Raw genomic sequence first — 18,414 nt, forward strand, 5'->3', positions numbered from 1 at the left:
TGGTGCATAATGGTCAAGCGGGGTGTAAGTTTAAGTGCATCAAAGATCAAAGCCACCGGCTAAGACAACGGCGCAGAGAGGGAAGGGAAGGGGAGGGAAGGGAAGGGGAGGGAAGGGGGGGGGGTCATTTCGCGCACGCACACACGCACAGCCACGCGGCCGGCTCAGCCAGCTCAAACATATGACCTTCGAGATTTGCTACTACCCGATCAGAGCCGCCTCTGGAGCATGGATTAGGGTGCCACTTATAGCCCAAACAAGGCCAAGTCGCAGATTTTCAGTAGCCCAAATATAGCCACATAGCCAACTCGTCCAGGGGCGGTATTCTGTAAGAGTCCAATTAGTGGACTGTCCATTTCGGCTGTCGCTGATTGGCTTCTGCTTCACGTGCAGGAAGGAGACTGGCTGGCAACTTCCTGCACATCAAGCAGCAGCCAATCAGTGACAGCCGAAATGGACAGTCCACTAATTGGACTCTTACAGAATGCCGCCCTTGGGGCGGTATTCTGTCGACGATATTCAAGTCGACGCCAAAAATTTCTTCCTGTAGCCCAATTTGGCTATATATAGCCAAACCTGGCAACACTGGCTCGAGCCCGTGTGCTTAACTTGCCCAACTTCGCCCTTCATCACTATTACGTAATAGTGATGAAGGGCGAAGTTGGGCAGTTAAGCACACGATATTGTTAATTACCACAGATATTGTTTCCAATAGAAACCGCGAATAAATGTTTTAAATTAAATAGCTGTCTTCCCTTTTACTCCTTTTGGTAGTTGCTCTCGCTTTTGTGAATTGTCATCCACTCGAATGTAACACGAAGCTGCAAAGCAAACCCAAACGGGTTTCTAAAAGAAAGCTTCGCCGTTGAGGAAAAATACGTCCTGGTCAGTGATTCAAACCCGGGGACCAACACCTCTCCGGGGTGCTATATACACAAGTTCTCTCTTGTGTGTATACTTTCGGACACTTACGCATTGTTTACAATGATTCACCTGTTGGTTGCATTACTACATGCATCATTGTACCGCTGAAATTTAGTTTTTAGCGGCTACGGCCTTGCTGTTACCCGCTAGTTCCAACATTCGCCAAACACGTCATCAGAACAAGCGGGCTGTTCTTAATCACTCCCTAAAAAAAGAAGCATCCTGCACTGTAGCTCTGCGATCGGCAGACCTATCGGCACTAGGTCTGAACTATAGTCTGCACTAGTTCAATATCGGCACTAAATCGGCACAATAGGTCTACATTGATCGGCTGATTGGCACTAGTTCTGCGATTGGCAAACCACATTTATAGTAGATACGCGTGATGTGTGCACATGTTGTGCATCTTGTCGCACGGTTCAGCGTGTTGACGAATAGGGCGTGGCGAAAACCTTACAGGTCATGTACTTCCCTACTGTTTCAGTAACTCACATATGCCTCAAATTTCAAACAATTGACCGCATTGAGATATCCGAGCGTGAATTTACTGTGCACAGATAAATGAATCAATCATATCTCTATCTCTCTCCAGGTCAGAACAGCTTCGTGGTGAAATTCCAAGAGGCAGGAGGCAGCCTGCTGAAGTGCAGCGATCCGTCCAAGACACTCAGGACGAACGTGATATTCACCTGTGACCACGACAAGCCCATTCCTATCGGACCTGGGTCCCTGGTCACGAAGCTCCCGTACAACAACATTGACGAACGAGATCCGTGTGAGGTACATAAGAGGAGAAATTCCTTGCGAACAGTTGTTCTCGTTGCATCGTGAAGAATCACACTGAAGGAGATATCCGGCGTTGAACGGGCGCCATATATCTCATTCAGCTTCCTAATGTGAAAGCATTCAAGAGGTGGGCCCTCTAAGGATTACGGTCGTCTTGTCTGCAGAAGTAAATATTTCGCAAGAACAAGACCAAAACTAGCTTACAGCCAAGCGTATCGATCGTTCACGCGATCGACAAGAAAAAATATTTCGTCTAGGTATTTTCCGCTATAAATTTCTAGAAGAACGCGACAGCGACTAGCGCATGGCAACATCCACTCCCTCTACTATCGCGATTAAATTCGCAAGCCGCACGTAGGTCATTCACACGCCCACGTACTGATCGGCGCAGTCAGAGGAGGTATGCCGGAGACCGAAAAACTAGGTGAGCGGAGTGCATTAATTTCATTATCATAGCCGATCACAACAATGTTATGATTAAGCGCCGCGAGTGTTCGGTTGTCATCGCTTTCGTGCGTCAGAGGTGACGGTTAATGATAGATATAGGTCATCAAATACAGACACTGGCTTGCTTTGGTCGTGCGTTTTACTGCGTCATTCATTCATGAGGTAACAAGCCAGGACGACCAGGACGCCGCTTTTCACTAAACTTTTCTTAGGGTTATACCCCTATTCATTTTCTTTTGGTTGGCTTGAGCCTTGCGATACTTTGGTGGTGCGGGCTACCCTCATTTTCATTTAGGTTCTTTTCCTTATTTCGAGGGACTCAAAAATAAGCCGTCTCCGTGATGTGGTAAGTTCCGCTATTCTCGGAAGGGCTCGTATGAGGTGGCGCCGGTGTCAAACACGACGCGGCATTGAGGGAACCTTGTTGGTGGGTAAAGCTATAGAATGCGTGGGTTGGCGTAAGGAGGCGCTGACGCCAACGACGAATTAAAGTCGCAGGAAAAAAAAGTTTCCAGTGACTCTACGATGAATGGGGCTTTGTACATACAGGCTATCGTCTGTGTCCAACGAACACTGGGAAATCAGAAGCGAGCCGTGCTCCTGTTCATGGAAGGTGAACGAAGCATGAAGAGGCAGTCTAAAGGTTGAGATTACCGAGGTATACTAGGTTGCAGAAGCATAGCTAGGCCGTTGACGTCGACTGGCTGGTACATATATATCGACGTCAACCGGCGTGGTTGCTCAGTGGCTATGGTGTTGGGCTGCTGAGCACGAGGTCGCGGGATCGAATCCCGGCCCCGGCGGCCGCATTTCGATGGGGGCGAAATGCGAAAAACACCCGTGTACTTAGATTTAGGTGCACGTTAAAGAACCCCAGGTGGTCCAAATTTCCGGAGTCCCCCGCTACGGCGTGCCTCATAATCAAATCGTGTTTCTGGCACGTAAAACCCCATAATTTAATTTTTTTTTTATTACGACGTCTAAACAGCGAGAAGGAAGGGACATGCAATAATACAGATCGCTGACCTTCTAACGTTTACTGCAGGCTGTACACGGAAGTTAAATGCATTGGAAAGCTACAAGATAGCAAAAAAGAAAAAGAAAGGAAAAAAAAAGGGAGGAAACCGCAGCGTGCGTAAGCAAACCTTCAATGAATGTTTTCAATAAAGAGGCGGGCCCGCGTGCGCGGCTAGGCTCTGGCGTTTGACGAAAAATCACTTCTAATGACATTGTCGAGTTATCCTTCGGTCCCCTTGTGTACCCGATTGACACGTGGTGCTACCATTCTAGAGCATGCGCAGATGTGTTTTGTGTCTTCTTTCTTTTTTCGCCTCAGTGGTTCCTTCAGTTGATAGTCGGCGTTTGTGTTGTCCACTTCTCTTCTCTTGTGTCCGTGTCTGCACGCCTTACCTTTTTTGCATTATGGGTATAGGTCTAAGGCATGAGCTTGACATGTAGCGTCGAAAGTGAGTTGCTTGGCGCAATATATGGTGCACTCGGTGTTGTTACGAGCGTGCCGCGTTTCTTTTTTTTTTCTTTTTTTTTTTTTTACGCCTTACAGCCTTCAGTTTCTTTCATTTTTTGCCGTAATTTAACAGAAATCCCACGCTACCACTCTTAGTAGTAAGGATAGTCATAGATTGTAGCGGTTAGGTTTTGTTGATCTCAGTTTTGTCGCCGACTTTGTTCACATGTCAAAGCTCCTTTTTCCCGTGGTCCGAAATTGTCACTAACGGTCTTACCGACGAGAAATAGCAGCGAACTGCATGAAAAAAAAAAACAAAACTCAAATGCTGGAAAGCTCTTACCAAAAGAAAATCTGCTGCCGCTACTTGTCAAAAAGACAATCTATGAAGGCCACGCAACACTCGCAGATCGACTCGAGCTGCACGTTCTTAGCCCGTGGAGAAGCACCACACGTGCAATAGCGTTGCTGGTGTTTCTAAGTTCCACAGGCCTCAAGGAAACTTTGTGAATAGCTTTATAGTGTATGCGTGTATCTGTGAATGTATGTGCTGTTTGTGTGACTATCGTTTTTTTTTTAATATGGGGTTTTACGCGCCAAAACCAGTTCTGATTATGAGGCACGCCGTAGTGGAGGACTCCGGAACTTTGGACCACCTGGGGTTCTTTAACGTGCACCTAAATCTAAGTACACGGGTGTTTTTGCATTTCGCCCCCATCGAAATGCGGCCGCCGTGGCCGGGATTCGATCCCGCGACCTCGTGCTCAGCAGCCCAACACCATAGCCACTGAGCAACCACGGCGGGTGTGTGACTATTGTGTCTGCCGTAATTACCACCAAGCACCTGGAGTCTATAGCGCAGGTGATCAGCGAGGCAAACATATCCAGAATATCATTAAAAGCTTGTATATATCTCTCAATCAAAGAGCAAACCACCTTTCCGGAAACTATATGTTCAAACGAAGCACCACCGGTACCTGCGAATAGAAATTGTTTTGATACCCGCCGTGGTTGCTTAGTGGTGTTGGGCATGCGAAGCACGCGGCCGCCGGATCGAATCCCGGCCACGGCGGCTGCATTTCTATATGAGGCGAAATGCGAAAACACCCGTGTACTTAGATTTAGGTGAACGCTAAATAACCCCAGGGGGTCCAAATTATTCCGCAGTCCCCTACTACGGCGTGTCTCATAATCAAATCGTGGTTGTGGCACGTAAAACCCCCTAATTTAATTTTAAATTGCTTTTATGCATTCATACATAGGTGATCGAGGGGCGAAAGGGCGGGAGGGGGGGGGGGGAAGCGCACAGCATTAAAAGCACTTTAGAGTGACGTGATTTGAACGTGCAGTCTACGATTATTCGAATTAGACTTCAAACGACGATCGGTGACCTTGTTCGCATGGAGCCCAACTAAATACAGGGTGTTTTAGGGGCGAAGCTCCTTATAGCGGCACCCGTTCGTCCCCGTCGTAGTAGGTAGCCACGTCTAGTTTTATGAATTGCTCAATAGATGGCGTTGTGTGTCCGTATATGCATGTATACCCATATATACATATATATGTACACGTATAGTATAACCGGAAGCCGACTTCCGCTTCCGGTTCCGGAAGCCAGATTCCGGCTTCCGGAGAACGCTTCCGGCGTTTAATGAAAAAAAAATTCCGAAAGTTGTGTCCGTAGCGCGGAATCGAACCAGGGACCCCTCGCTTCCGAACGCGCGGCGCTAACCACTACGCCACGAAGCGCACATAGACACACGCACCACGATGGCAATAAATACCCAACATTAACGAAAGGCCGCGTTTCTAGCGCGTTTCTACGCGTTTGTGCTAGCGCGTTACGAGTCAACCGGCAGCTTCATGATATCCCTAAGCCTATTTGCGCACTTGAAATCGTTGGTCTTGCATTCTTCGCTGCCAGCAGAGTGATCACAGCTAATGTACATAAAGATGAGATACAGTGAGCTTCAGACAGGCCTATAACACTTTCTGGAAGGAAGTATAGGAAAGAAAATCGGCGAAACACTGGCACGGAACACTTCACAGATGTAAACAAACCGTCAGCCATGAGCACCGCCGACTCCGCCGAACGCGGCCGGTCGCTCGCGCGGCGCATAGCCTTATGGGAAGCACCATGTGACCAACATGTTCCCGCGGGGGAGTTTTTTAAAACTCCCTGTGCGGAGTTCCCGGGGAGAACAAAATTTTGAAGGCGGAATAAAATCACGTCATGTCCGCCCTTATCCTCCCACAGGTAGTGAGCGGAGTGAAACGAGGGAATGCCGTTGTATTCCTCCCATACGTCGGAGTGAATATTCAAGGATGGGATATATCTTGGTCACTTTATGTTTAGCATTCGAGTGTACAGATTGGCGGCCTCTAGATACAGAGCAATTTCCACACTTACGTCCGTAATTAGCGAAGTTACGTTAATTAACTTTCTAAGTATCAACAGCAAGGAGATAACGCAAGCTGCTCGCGCGGCCGGACCGGCGATGACATCAGAACTATGACGAAAGGCAGGGGGGAGGGAGGGGGGGGGGGCGACATCGACGGCACAGACGCTCTTTTTGCGGCCAGTTTCGGTTTCAAGGAGCCTGCCAAGGGGAATTAATTGTTCGCGTAGCTCCCACATGAACTCCGCTATTCAAAATTTGGTCGTTGGGATAGGTAGTGTCGAGGACGGGCCCCAAAGTACTCATTTGCTGTAGCTACCTATTGTTGATAATTACAAAGTTAATTACCGTAACTTCGCTAATTACGCACGTAAGTGCGATAATTGCTCTGTATCTAGAGGCCGCCAATCCGTACACTCGAATGGTAAACATAACGTGACAAAGATTTATATTTTTCTCATTTGTAAAATTTGGTGCAGCTAAAAAAAAAAAAAAACCCTGCATACATCTGCACTGTATGACGCGCCTATAGTTTCACTATAAGAGGCTGTTTTAGCACAGCGTGATGCGCGTTCCTCTTCTGCAATCAGCTGAATGCTTTGTCTGCGCATGCGCGGCTGTGCTGGCGTGCACGCGCCTGAGGTTCGGTTCAGCGCATCACGATGAGGAACTCACAGCGCTATAACGAAACGCTCCATTGCCACCGCAAATACGCCCGCCGTATAGCGCTTATTACTTTCATGGCTACGCGAGGGCTCGCGTGCTTTGCCGACGGATGTCAGTCGGACATGTTTGAAATCTTCATTTCTCTATCTCTCTGTTTGGATGTTACCATCTGTATTCATATGTTTGTGCTGCTGCGAAATGTAATGGAGGCTGCGGTCTGGTGAAGTTGCCGAATATGGTAGATTTGTCGACGGATATAAAGTTATTGTAATGCGTTAGCTTTAAGAATGTCAAAGTGGAAATAGTGTCTGTGAAGTGTGGGATGCTGGTCACGTGGTAGAGGTAAAGAGATGACGGGAGAGCAAGAAGAGCTTAGGAGACCGTATATATATATATATATATATATATATATATATATATATATAGCAGGGAGAGGCCTTCGTCCTGCAATGGACATAAGAATATAGGCTGATGATGATGATATATACATAGGTATTCTCCTGACCACCGGCAGTTGCAATTCGCTCCTCAAAGAGGCCGGACACTTTGCAATGTCGTTAACATGGTTTAAATCATGGATTGGGGACCTCAAAGGGATGCGACGTAACGGTAACGCATTTCTCTTGAATTTACCGCGAAATCGCCACAGAATATTTATTTATTTATTTATTTATTTATTTATTTATTTATTTATTTATTTATTTATTTATTTATTTATTTATTTATTTATTTATTTATTTATTTATTTATTTATTTATTTATTTATTTATTCGAGGTTCGCTACTCGAAAGTACTATATGTTAAATAAAATGTCGCAGTTTCACCCGAAAGGCGAAGCATCAATTGCGATAGCAAATTAGTAGAGAGCTATACGGGGTAAGAATAGTAGTTTTATCAGCTGTATAAACTTGGACATGCAGCAGCACCAGAAACGCGCAGAACTGTTGTCGACGCCGTTCGGCGTTTTGCCCGCGTTCGCACCGAACGCGCTCGGCGTTGGTGACTGTTGCCGGTGCCTCTGGGGGCGGCTGAGAGGTTTTCGACGAAGAAGAAGGGGTTTATTAAGGTAAAATAAAACACTTCATAGAACATGCCTATTGCTTCTTCAGTGTTAAAGGTGCTTGGTTGTTGCATTAGTGATGTAATAATTAAATTCTTTAAATGTTACTTTTATATAGTTAGTCATGATTAACTCGCACGGGCGCAGCGTCAGGGGAAGTGGGAGATAAAGATGTGAGGAAGGGAGAAGGAGAATTTTCGACGAGATCAGAACGGGACACTCGTCGAGCAGCGTCGGAAGTCTTTACCACCTTCTCGCCTCGCAACGTTTTTATATAAATGCGCATTTGGTGCCGCAGCGAAACGTCGCCTCCCCTCCCTCCCTCCCGTCCCCCCACGGCCTTTCGCGCGACGGAAGAATTGGCGTTTGCTCTCCGCCGTGCGTTCGCTCCCCGTGAAAGCACGCGTCCCTATAGTAGTAGTAGTAGTAGTAGTAGTAGTAGTAGTAGTAGTAGTAGTAGTAGTAGTAGTAGTAGTAGTAGTAGTAGTAGTAGTAGTAGTAGTAGTAGTGCAGTAGCAGTGGTGGTGGTAGCAATAGTTGTTGGTTGTGGTGTAGTCCGGTAACTCTCACTAGCTTTTCGGCGGCGCCCTCCGTGAAATACTGTTGACCTTATGCATTTTATACAGACAGGCATTGTCGCATACAAACGCATATGTCGAGTATACTCGTATGTCGAGAGACAATGAGGGGTCGTTAACCTTTCTCTCCGTTCCGCTGGATCTCTTGTAAGGTGTCAGATTTGATTGATTCCTTGCTGTGTTCGGCGAACGCATTGCGCTATTCTATTCTTTGTTTTCTTCCTCTTTATTTCTTTGAATTTCCCCTCCGCTTGACTAACAGCTGTACTCAGTCGCGAACAGCTATACGACGGCAGATATTCCTACGTGTAGTACAGTATAGCGGGGTTTAGGCTCGCGCTGATGTTAAAGAGCCCGTGCATCGAGCTCGTGAATACAGCTGTACGTGGAGTTAGAATTCCTGTTTTGCAGACACTCGAAACACGGATGCTGCCACTTTCCAATCGACCGAAGCACCAAGTTGGAAGTTATTATTGACTTCGGTATAGGCTTGTTTGGTTTTAGTTGTAAAAAGAAAAAGGGGAAAAAAAACAACAATGGAAGGTAAAATTATCTTCCTAGCTTGTTTATTCATATAGAGGATGATCATTTTCAAGTTTTACGGACTTTTAAAAAATAGCCTGTTGCAGATAACATAATTCTAGTCCTTGAGTATGAAGGCGGCCATTTTTGGTACCATCTTTCGGTCACGCCGCCGACGACAACGTCGGATTTTCGCGTAATGTCTTCATATTAATAAATCTGCTTCCTATAGTCATTAGACCTTAAATGTTTTCCTTTGAATGCAACAGACCTCATCAAGTTCGGTGCAGTGAATGCCGAACAAGACGATTTCTTCGTTAACGTGTATTGGACCAGCACACCGTGGAAAAGCTTCCTCTTAAACGTCTCCGCCTGAGACACGTGGCACGCACTGTAACTTGGAGGCTTTGTTTAGGTGACGGGGCGAACCTACAATGAGGCGCGTTTGCGACGGGTATAGCCGTCGCCTCACCATGCACGTGTTTTGTTTGTGCGCAGCGCAACGTGACCGTGCCGTACGACGGAGCATGCGGCAGCGCGCCGGCCACATCGTCGGGAGGTCTCAGCACTGGATCCATACTGCTCATCCTGTGAGTCGTCGGCACGCTGTGCGGGTTCGCTTTCTCTCTATCATCTTTTCATAAAGAAAAGAGAACAAATGATTGGTCTGGGAAAATTCGTTGCGAAAGTTTAGATTGCGGAATCCGTCAACATGGTATCGTCATCCATCGTGTTAATGGCGTAGGTATATATATATATATATATATATATATATATATATATATATTGCAATGAATGTTAATATGATGTGACCTTTCGCTATATTTGTCAGCACCTATATTAACTCAACTTTAAACACCTGCAAGTGCAACCATTAAACTGCAATAACCATGCAACTGAATAAGCCGTTCTTATCACCGACCACAAGTCACCCGCAGTCATTGCAATGCCCTCGTTGCTGAGTGAGCGAGAGAGAGGGTGAACGAGAGAGGTTAATAATGGAAGCTGTAGATATCAACCCTGCTAAACGCATGGCTCGCTACTTCAGCTGAGGTGTTTGAATTAACCTGGAAAGGATATATATCAGCCAGATCTAGCGGCGCCTACGCACTACATAGTTACCGTTTTGCAGGGACGAACGAAATAGGTGCGTGTGCGCGTGTTTATCGGAATTGTTGCCCGGTGTATACACACGTTTTCCCAGCTTATGAACGCTTTACGACGACAGCCATTGTGGACTCTTCCCTGAATCGAAATGATGCGGCCGCAGAGTGGTCATGATTAAAAAGGATGAAAGGAACGGTTCACCCTCGGCCTCGTGATTCCATCTATGTAGGTGTCTGGAAGATCTTGCGTCCGCTTCGCGCAAGAGTCTGTATATGAAAGAGGCACTGAAGAGGAATATTGGGTAGGTATGTTGATTAGCATATTGCGTTCCTAGGCCACCGGAATCGTCAATCTCGCCGTGCGCTGAGACTTGGTATATAAAAGCCAGAAAAGACGCAGCTACAAGAAAAAGGTGGCGACGCCACTTTCAAGTTTCCGCGCTATAGTTCCAGCTCCGCGACGTCACAAATTTGGACAGCCTCTGCCCGGGACTATAGTTAGCGGCTTATCGGTGAACAAGAATTACAGTGCGTATTAAAATAAGAACCAAAGATTCAATTCGGCGAGTGAGTGAGTGAGTCAGATAACTTTATCTAGGTCCAGAGAAGACGCAGGGCAGACCCCGTGTCACCCGGCTTTGAGGAATTTCTGCCGCCTAAATATCACAAACTTGAAAATCCGCAACGTCACCCTGACGTCACAGCATGTCGCGGGCATATGTTGGAGTCGGTCAGCGCAGGACACGTATAACTGGAGATGCTGGAAGTGGCCTTCGTCATGCAGTGGACATAAATAGAAATACGATGATAATGCAAAAGCACTATCATCATGCCGGTGGCATCGTGCCAATGGCTTCCTGACTCACAGGTTCTTTGTGGGCCTGCTGATCTACATCGTGGGAGGCATCTTGGTCAACCGAAACAACGGCGCTCAAGGGGTGGAGATGATACCGCACCTGCAGTTCTGGAAGGAGCTGCCTTCGCTCATAGTGGTTCGTATATCCTTTCAAATATATCTGCGTCCACACAAGTTGTATTCGCATGGCGTGAGTGGCACGACGTGACTATCGCTACCAACGGCTGTGCCAACAGAAAGAGGCTCCACCTGCTGTGGCGGTCAACGACCGCGATTTTCAGTTCAACAAATTTATAGACGCCAAACCTCGGTTAGCTGTACTGATAGATTATGATCCTAGCACACCGTACGTGGCACGGTTCGTGGTATAATTAATTTATTTTCCAGACAAATAAAGTTTATATATATGTTTGAGTGGCGCTGGCCGCCGTAGTTGTTGCCGCTCTTTACCAACCCGTGCCGCTCGCTTTCTGCTCACCGTATTTGAGGCCTTTAGTTCTCGGACTCGGTGCCTGGAAACATACTTACCATTAAACGGCGACGCTACCTGCGGAGTGTACGGACAATTATCCGCGCGTTACAACCACCAAGCAGCCACGCGAGTGGCGCAGCAGAGGAGGAGCTGACGACGAACCCAGCGCAGCCGCGCAGAAAAACACCGCCTGCCATCACGTACTTGGGCTCTTTTCCCATGGTTCCTTTTATTTAGTTTTTTTTTTTTATATAGCTACGCTTCAAAAGTGTCACGTGACGCTTCCTCCTAGGTTTCCAGTTTAGTTTTGGCCGAGAAGAAGCCAGGTTTTCCAAGTCCATAAAACATATATGACTCACATTTCAGCGGTTAGAGTCAAGGAAAGAGAAGCGCGAACTTAAAGGGGCCTATACTTGAGTACTTCTCATAGGCGCCGAAGGCAAGGGTCTAATCAAAAAGTGAGCTCGGCCTTTATCTCATATTCGCAGCCACATTATAAATATGCGGTATTGATGATTGTGGGACACTTACCATAGATAGATAGATAGATAGATAGATAGATAGATAGATAGATAGATAGATAGATAGATAGATAGATAGATAGATAGATAGATAGATAGATAGATAGATAGATAGATAGATAGATAGATAGATAGATAGATAGATAGATAGATAGATAGATAGATAGATAGATAGATAGATAGATAGATAGATAGATAGATAGATAGATAGATAGATAGATAGATAGATAGATAGATAGATAGATGTACGCGTTTATATACATGTGGCTGTTGCACTCAATGAAGGCGGACAGTGCACTTTTACTTTTCGCTGTCAAGTAAGCCATTGGAAAACACTTAAGTGACGTGATCACATAACAAGTTTATTGCTTTATTTACACGTAGCATTGTTGTGCACGTAGGATACGGAGGTATTAGTTGCTGTATCGACAGTAAAATGCTAATCAAACAACGAAAAACTGGGATCAAACACAAAAACACAAGAGCTGATTTTATTGCGCTCGACGCTAACCGCGTAGCCTTTCAAGTAGATGGCGCGAAAAAGTATGTGATGCTTCGCTGCTGCATCTTCCTCAAGCGAAGGACAGCCTTCTCAGCAGCAGCTGCTATTTCGAGACCATCTTCGCCGTCTTCGTACCCGCCAAAGTCTCTGGCTTTTCTCGGGAGTAGTGCCCCACTCACGGGAAAATTAGCAACCCGTGCTGCTATAATTGAACAGCGCCTCTTCCACTGCTTCAAAGGCAGGAGATCGAAGCTTCTTCCGCGTACCTTGATGACTTCCTTGCTGCTGAGAATTGTAGAAAGTCGGCTCGGCGCGATGCCGAAGTCCTTGGCCACTTGCGTTTTCTTCGTCCCTGATGCAACAGCTCTAATTATGGCTGCCTTTTGATCCAGATCGATAACTTTCTGTTTTCGTTTCGAGCAGCTGCTACCGTCAGTCATTTTCCTGTCGTGGAACCGGCAACACAACACAAAAAGCAAACGGGCTGACCCACCTACGCCCGCTTCCGAAACAAAGCAAACGAGTGCGCACAGCACGCTAACAGAAGTACAGCCACTGTAACAGAAGTTAGGCTTGGCCAGCATATTTGTCTATACTTTCAAAGTGGTTATTTGTTGCTTGATATTCGATTTCTTTCTCGCGCTCTCTTTCCTTCTTATAGGAGTTGCCGTACTAAGAGGTGTCGCATTATAGGAAAACAATCAAGCGCTTCTTTGTTGTCGTCGAGTGTCACCTCTGGAGAATATCGAATGAACAGTTATATTAACTTTTCAGCGTGTGAAACGGGTGAAATTTTCCTATTAGAAACTTCCGAGCTTTCAGACCAGACACTTCAATTTCAGCACAAAACACACAAACTATTTAATCGAAGGCGGCGGCAACGTCATCCCGTGGTCAACTAAATGTAGACCGCACAGTGACTACTACTGAGGAGCATATTGATACGGGGAAAGACCGCACCTCCACCAAAATGTTACGGGGAAAAGGGTTTAAAATATATTTGCAGAGATATTTACAATGCGGGCCGCTGGCATACAAACACTAGATGCCAAAACCAATCCGCGCGACATCAGAGAGCGTCGATCGTCGTCTTCCGTACTGTCTTCAGCTTCGTCTCGAGCAGCGCTTGGTAACAATATATGTTCAACCTTGCTAAGGTTTTATTGGCAGCCGTAGGCGTTTCTGCATATGAGAGTCACACATTTTTGGTAATTATTCGCCGCTCGTTCACGGATGAACCTAAGAATTTTGTATGGTGGCAACCTTCGGTCGACGCGCAGGCTAACATATCACCACACGCGGGATCGAATAGAGCGTTGGGGTTGTCGCAACTGGCGTGGTCTCTCAACAATTCGGAGCGTTCGAATGGCCGGGCCCCTTGAGGAGTCCTTCCGGCATGTATGCTGCAACAAAGTGTCTTTGATAGGGTCTTTCGGAGGGCCGTGCATGCCGGTTTCCGTGGGCTTTGAATAAGCCGTTAGCAACTGTGATGTGCGTACTGCACAGCAAGTTTGAATTTTTTTCGCTCTCTTTTTTTTTTTTTTTCCTTGTACCGCAGGAGGGATGCGTTTTCTTCGTCCAGCTGATCACCTGCCAAAGCGGACGCTCGGATAGGACATATGACAACATCTGAAGACGCGATGTCACCCATTCCTTCCTACCATATATCATCGTTCTCAAAAGTGTCTGCACTCCCCATTGCGTTCACTTGGGGTTTACTGACTTTGGTAAAAATGATCGACTGAAAACGACTGGCTCACTGGCTTGCTGTCCGTAAGCCGTTTCACGAATAACAAAAAGAAAACTGATACTGATGGGGAGTAGCCAAAATGTAAACCTGTCCAGTTTTCACTTGGAAGACGTCATTAGTATGGCCCTGGACCGCATGGTGATATCGTCTTCTTGCAGGCGAATACGTGTCATAAACGCTTAACAACTTTAACATTGTTGTTGTTGACCGGGGAGTCGGGATCGTGCGCGGGTTAGGACAGTGTAAGGGGCAAAATTGTTCCCACTCCCGCCACTACACCGAACTCCTGTGGTATCTTCACGGCGCTGGTAGCAGACATCTTCGGCTGCATAGTACATCAGAAGCCTCCTAACTAGATCTTCGGCCGAACACACGGCGCGTTATAATGAGCCACCTGCAAACAGCACAACTGTGGCGTAAATATACCTGCGGCATTGCCTGAAAGCACCAACTCGGCTCCATCCCGCGCAATATTGAGACAAAATTACCATAACAGCCCACTGACCTGAGCACGCAGTCTTAAATATCGCAGCACTACTCAGATAAAAAGAAGATAATCCGCGGAGTGTGTGGCATCTCTCTTGTTTTTCGTTTGTGACGCAAAGCATGAATCTCCTACATGTTTGAGAGGTGAAACCTGTGATAGGATGCCGAACAACAACAAAAAAATGTGCAGTAGGAGATGTCCGTCTTGTGCAGTTGGTTTTGTGATCATTGCGAGCATATTGTTCTAAAGAAACATGTATGCAGCCTGCCGGCTCAGCAGAAATAAAGGTGATCGTTCATTTGTGCGTTTTGTCTGAGCTGCTCACAGAGGTAACAGAATATGCTCACAAGGCTACATGCGTATATCACGCATATGCTCACAACGCAAACACATTTAAAAATACATTTTACACAGACACTATTCCCGCAATTTGTTAAATTTGGAATGCCAAGACTACTGCTCTTCATTTTGGCGTATAACTTTGCACTTTGCTGGCCACCCACAGCAACGGCTCGCGTTTAAGCCGATCTGCATCCAAGCCTGGCCAATCCGTCTTGATGTGGCTGTTGCATTTTCGGTTCAAAACGACCACATTATAGCTTAACGAAAATTTTCGGCTTGTAGCTTCTAAAGATGTTGACGCTGACGTCCGCTATTGAGCAGCGTTACACTCGCCTTCACTTTGGGCTTTGCATTAAGTGCCGCTGATGAAAATTGCTTGATTAACGGTGGCTACAACTACGAAAGTTTGTTCAAGTGAGTGATACAAATTCTGAGTCATGTGGTTTGTTTCGTCTCGTGATACAGCTGGACGCACAATTATTTGTTCTCGTAGATAAGGCGACGCCTACTTGAGACGTCCGTATGTTTTATTACATTTTTTTTTTTTCATTTGTTTGGCAGTGCGTCCTATCTGTGCAGATAAAAATCTCGCCTCTCGGTCGTTTTAGTCGTGGTGGGCGGGTTTGTTGAACGTGTGCCGGCTTTGCCTTCGTTTTGAGCTTACTAGCAGGCCTTCCTCGAATCTGACGCTAATTTAGCAACGTCTAGCTCGGATTTTTTTTTTCTTTCTTGTAGTATCATATGGGCAACCGCGTGTCCTCTTGAAATGTTCGCAATATTTCTTTGGACACGCAAGGTAGCCTGTGAACATCGCACGGCGACCGCGATGCGACGGCATGTTTACGTCGCACATGTGAGCTCTCATGCAACTGAGACGAAACCCAGTCTGTGCCGAGGTAATGACAGGTAGCACAATATCCCCGAGTTAATCACTCCGTTGCGAGCTATGTCGCCCGACGAGCTTCGAAAAGGCGCTTTTTCTTTTTGTAAAAAAGTGCGCGTCTTATCTGACGTCTTTTATCTTCGTGTCAACGGACTGCTTCCGTTGATTTTGACGAAAGATAAAACGCGTCACCCGAGAAAGTAAAGGTGGGCTGCTGGCATGGCAAATGATTAGTTGTGCGGAAATCTCAAAGCGGAGGTAGTTTGGAGAAAGGAATAAATTGACACCCACCTGACTGTAAAGCGAGGCTACAAAGGAAACCCGTACGGGTTTCGCAAAGCAAACTTCGCCATTAAATATATATATTGGTCCGGGGATTGAACCCAGGACTGACGTCCTTCCGAGGTGGTTGCTCTACCATCCAAGCCAGTATGTCCAAGCTAACAGATCGCGGAGCGAGGCCGACTCAATCGACAACTCCAAGTGCACGGACATTGAATATGGCAAATCAGTTCTGCGGAAATCTGCTAGAAATCTGTTAAAAGTCTCATGAGAGGCTACGCTCAGATGCATGAAAATGCTTAATTCTCTTTATAAAAGTGGGTAGCTCATTGGTCAAATTTATCTATCGGTTGTTATGAGTAGAGGCTGCAAGATATACTACTCTGTATAGCACAGAAAGACAAAAGTGCATCCACTCCTAGGCAGTTAACAGTAGGGCCAAAAAGCAAACATCAGCATCAAGTAGCAAACCCGTACTTATTAATGGAGTTCATATGTCAAACGAAAAGCCTTCTTAAAGAAGAGACATTTGTTATTTGATCGTATTCACCAAGTAGTTTTCTGTATCTGAAGCTGCAGGTTTCGGAATGCCAGTTCATGCAGTTGAATGTTTGGATGATGAATTGTAATTGCAAGATGAGGGGGAAATGTTAGTTTGGTATCGCTGCAGGCTAGACACAGATCGTTCAGTGATCCCTTGAGTGTGTGTAATTTTTTTAGCATGATAGTGCTGTGAGTGACATTTTAGAGCATTTACAGCACTGTGATGTTGGCCAGGTGTAATGCAGGTCGTTGTGTAACCTAATTAAAACTATGGAAGCAAATGACCTGTCATGTATTGTGTGTGCGTGCGTGTGTACGTGCTTGTGTGCATGTGTGTGTGTGTACTTACATTTCCCTGGTGAAGACCGGACCCTGGCAGAAACATACCAAAAAAAGTAAGTTTTCGATTAGTGCTTCCTATCGTTCAAGCACTTGAAATCACAGGTTCCAAGGAAACATATGACTTCATATATTATATATCTTTACATAGGAAAGTACTGGCTCGAAGGCCTATATATGGGATTGGAGTTTATAGAAGGGAAAGGAGATCACAAACGACTGGCAGTCGCTGCCTTTCATGTAGTCTCAGAGGGCCTGCAGCATTGCTCAGGCTCAAGTGTCGCTGTTGGGCATTGTCCAATGTTTAAAAGTCCTAATGTGTGGCTTGAGGTATTTCTGCCAGATATATTTTTAGCTGGGTCACTCCCACATGTTTTGTTGTCAATTGAGAGCTTGTGTGGCATGGTCGAGCCGGTGACTGGTGTTATATATATATTGAAGCCAGCCGATGAGGTTGACTGGCTATCGTGGCTTATTTATGGGCCGTTCTTAGTAAGTGGCTCACCATCTTAATGCTCTCATCTTCCTCTTTCTGGACCTGCTGTGGTGGCTTAGCAGCTATAATGTTGTACTGCCAAGCACAAAATTGCAGAATCAAATTGCAGTCATGGCAGCTGCATTTCAATGCGGGTGAAATGCAAAAACGCCCATGTCCCGTCCATTGGGTGCACGTTAAAAATACCCTGGTGGTCGCAATTAATCAGGAGTGCCCCAGTACACCATGCTGGGGGACTCTGTGGTTTTGGCATGTAAAACCCAAGAATTCATTCATCCCTCTTTCTCGTCTTCTGTACTGACTCACCTCCTCCTTATTCACTTTTGCACCATAACAGTATATGTAAGAAAGAGTGCCAGGCACTCGTAGAAAACAAAAACATTTAATTCAACGTTTTGGCCAGGGTCCGCCCTTCATCAAGAGTGTGAGTGCAAGCACACACAGTTTTATTTATTGAACTCTTTTGCACAAGGAATTTATTTCAAAGTTTCGGCTGCGGAAATTTAATTTTGTGTTTTTCAACTTGTACTTATTCAAATATTTTAAACTGACTTTACAGTATTACTTGCATACATTTTCAAATTTCTTAGCATAAAATGAATGCAGAGCCAAGAAAATACTGGCAAGCATCAGAGCAACCTAAAAAAAAAAAAAAACGGGCAAGTTTGCACTCGGCCGTGCAAAGCTTAGGCACAGCGAAACTGTCAATCCTCAAGTCTTAGTGGCTGCTACTGCTAGGTATTAACTTGGTTGCTGCTAGGTCTTAACTTGGTTTAACTTAACTACGCATGTAGGTAGGTATTCTCGCGCGATCATTTTCAGGCGTACCTTCCCTTTCTCGACATTTCGCGTGATTAGCGCTGGACGCGTCGGCGCCTACGAGCGACAGCGTTCCTGGCATGCCACAAATGCAGGCAGGCTGACCAAGGTTGGCACAGTGCCAAGAATGCTGTTGCTTGCGGATGCTGAACACGGCGACATTTTGCATGAC

The 18,414-nt window shown here is 46.0% G+C and overlaps 1 protein-coding gene across 1 annotated transcript in view; it reads left to right on the top strand.

The window, feature by feature from the left end:
- The window catches only part of LOC119446009 (uncharacterized), a 29,811-nt gene extending 14,970 nt beyond the window's left edge, over positions 1-14,841 (top strand). Inside the window, exons 3-6 of the mRNA XM_037710316.2 lie at positions 1,517-1,704; positions 9,343-9,434; positions 10,819-10,942; positions 13,860-14,841. Coding sequence (XP_037566244.1) covers positions 1,517-1,704; positions 9,343-9,434; positions 10,819-10,942; positions 13,860-13,934 — 479 coding nt within the window. The 3' untranslated portion in view covers positions 13,935-14,841. The remainder of the gene's footprint in view (positions 1-1,516; positions 1,705-9,342; positions 9,435-10,818; positions 10,943-13,859) is intronic.
- The last annotated feature ends 3,573 nt before the right edge of the window (positions 14,842-18,414 follow it).

This window comes from Dermacentor silvarum, chromosome 3, assembly GCF_013339745.2.
Source record: "Dermacentor silvarum isolate Dsil-2018 chromosome 3, BIME_Dsil_1.4, whole genome shotgun sequence".
In the NCBI taxonomy this organism is placed as follows: Eukaryota; Metazoa; Arthropoda; class Arachnida; order Ixodida; family Ixodidae; genus Dermacentor; species Dermacentor silvarum.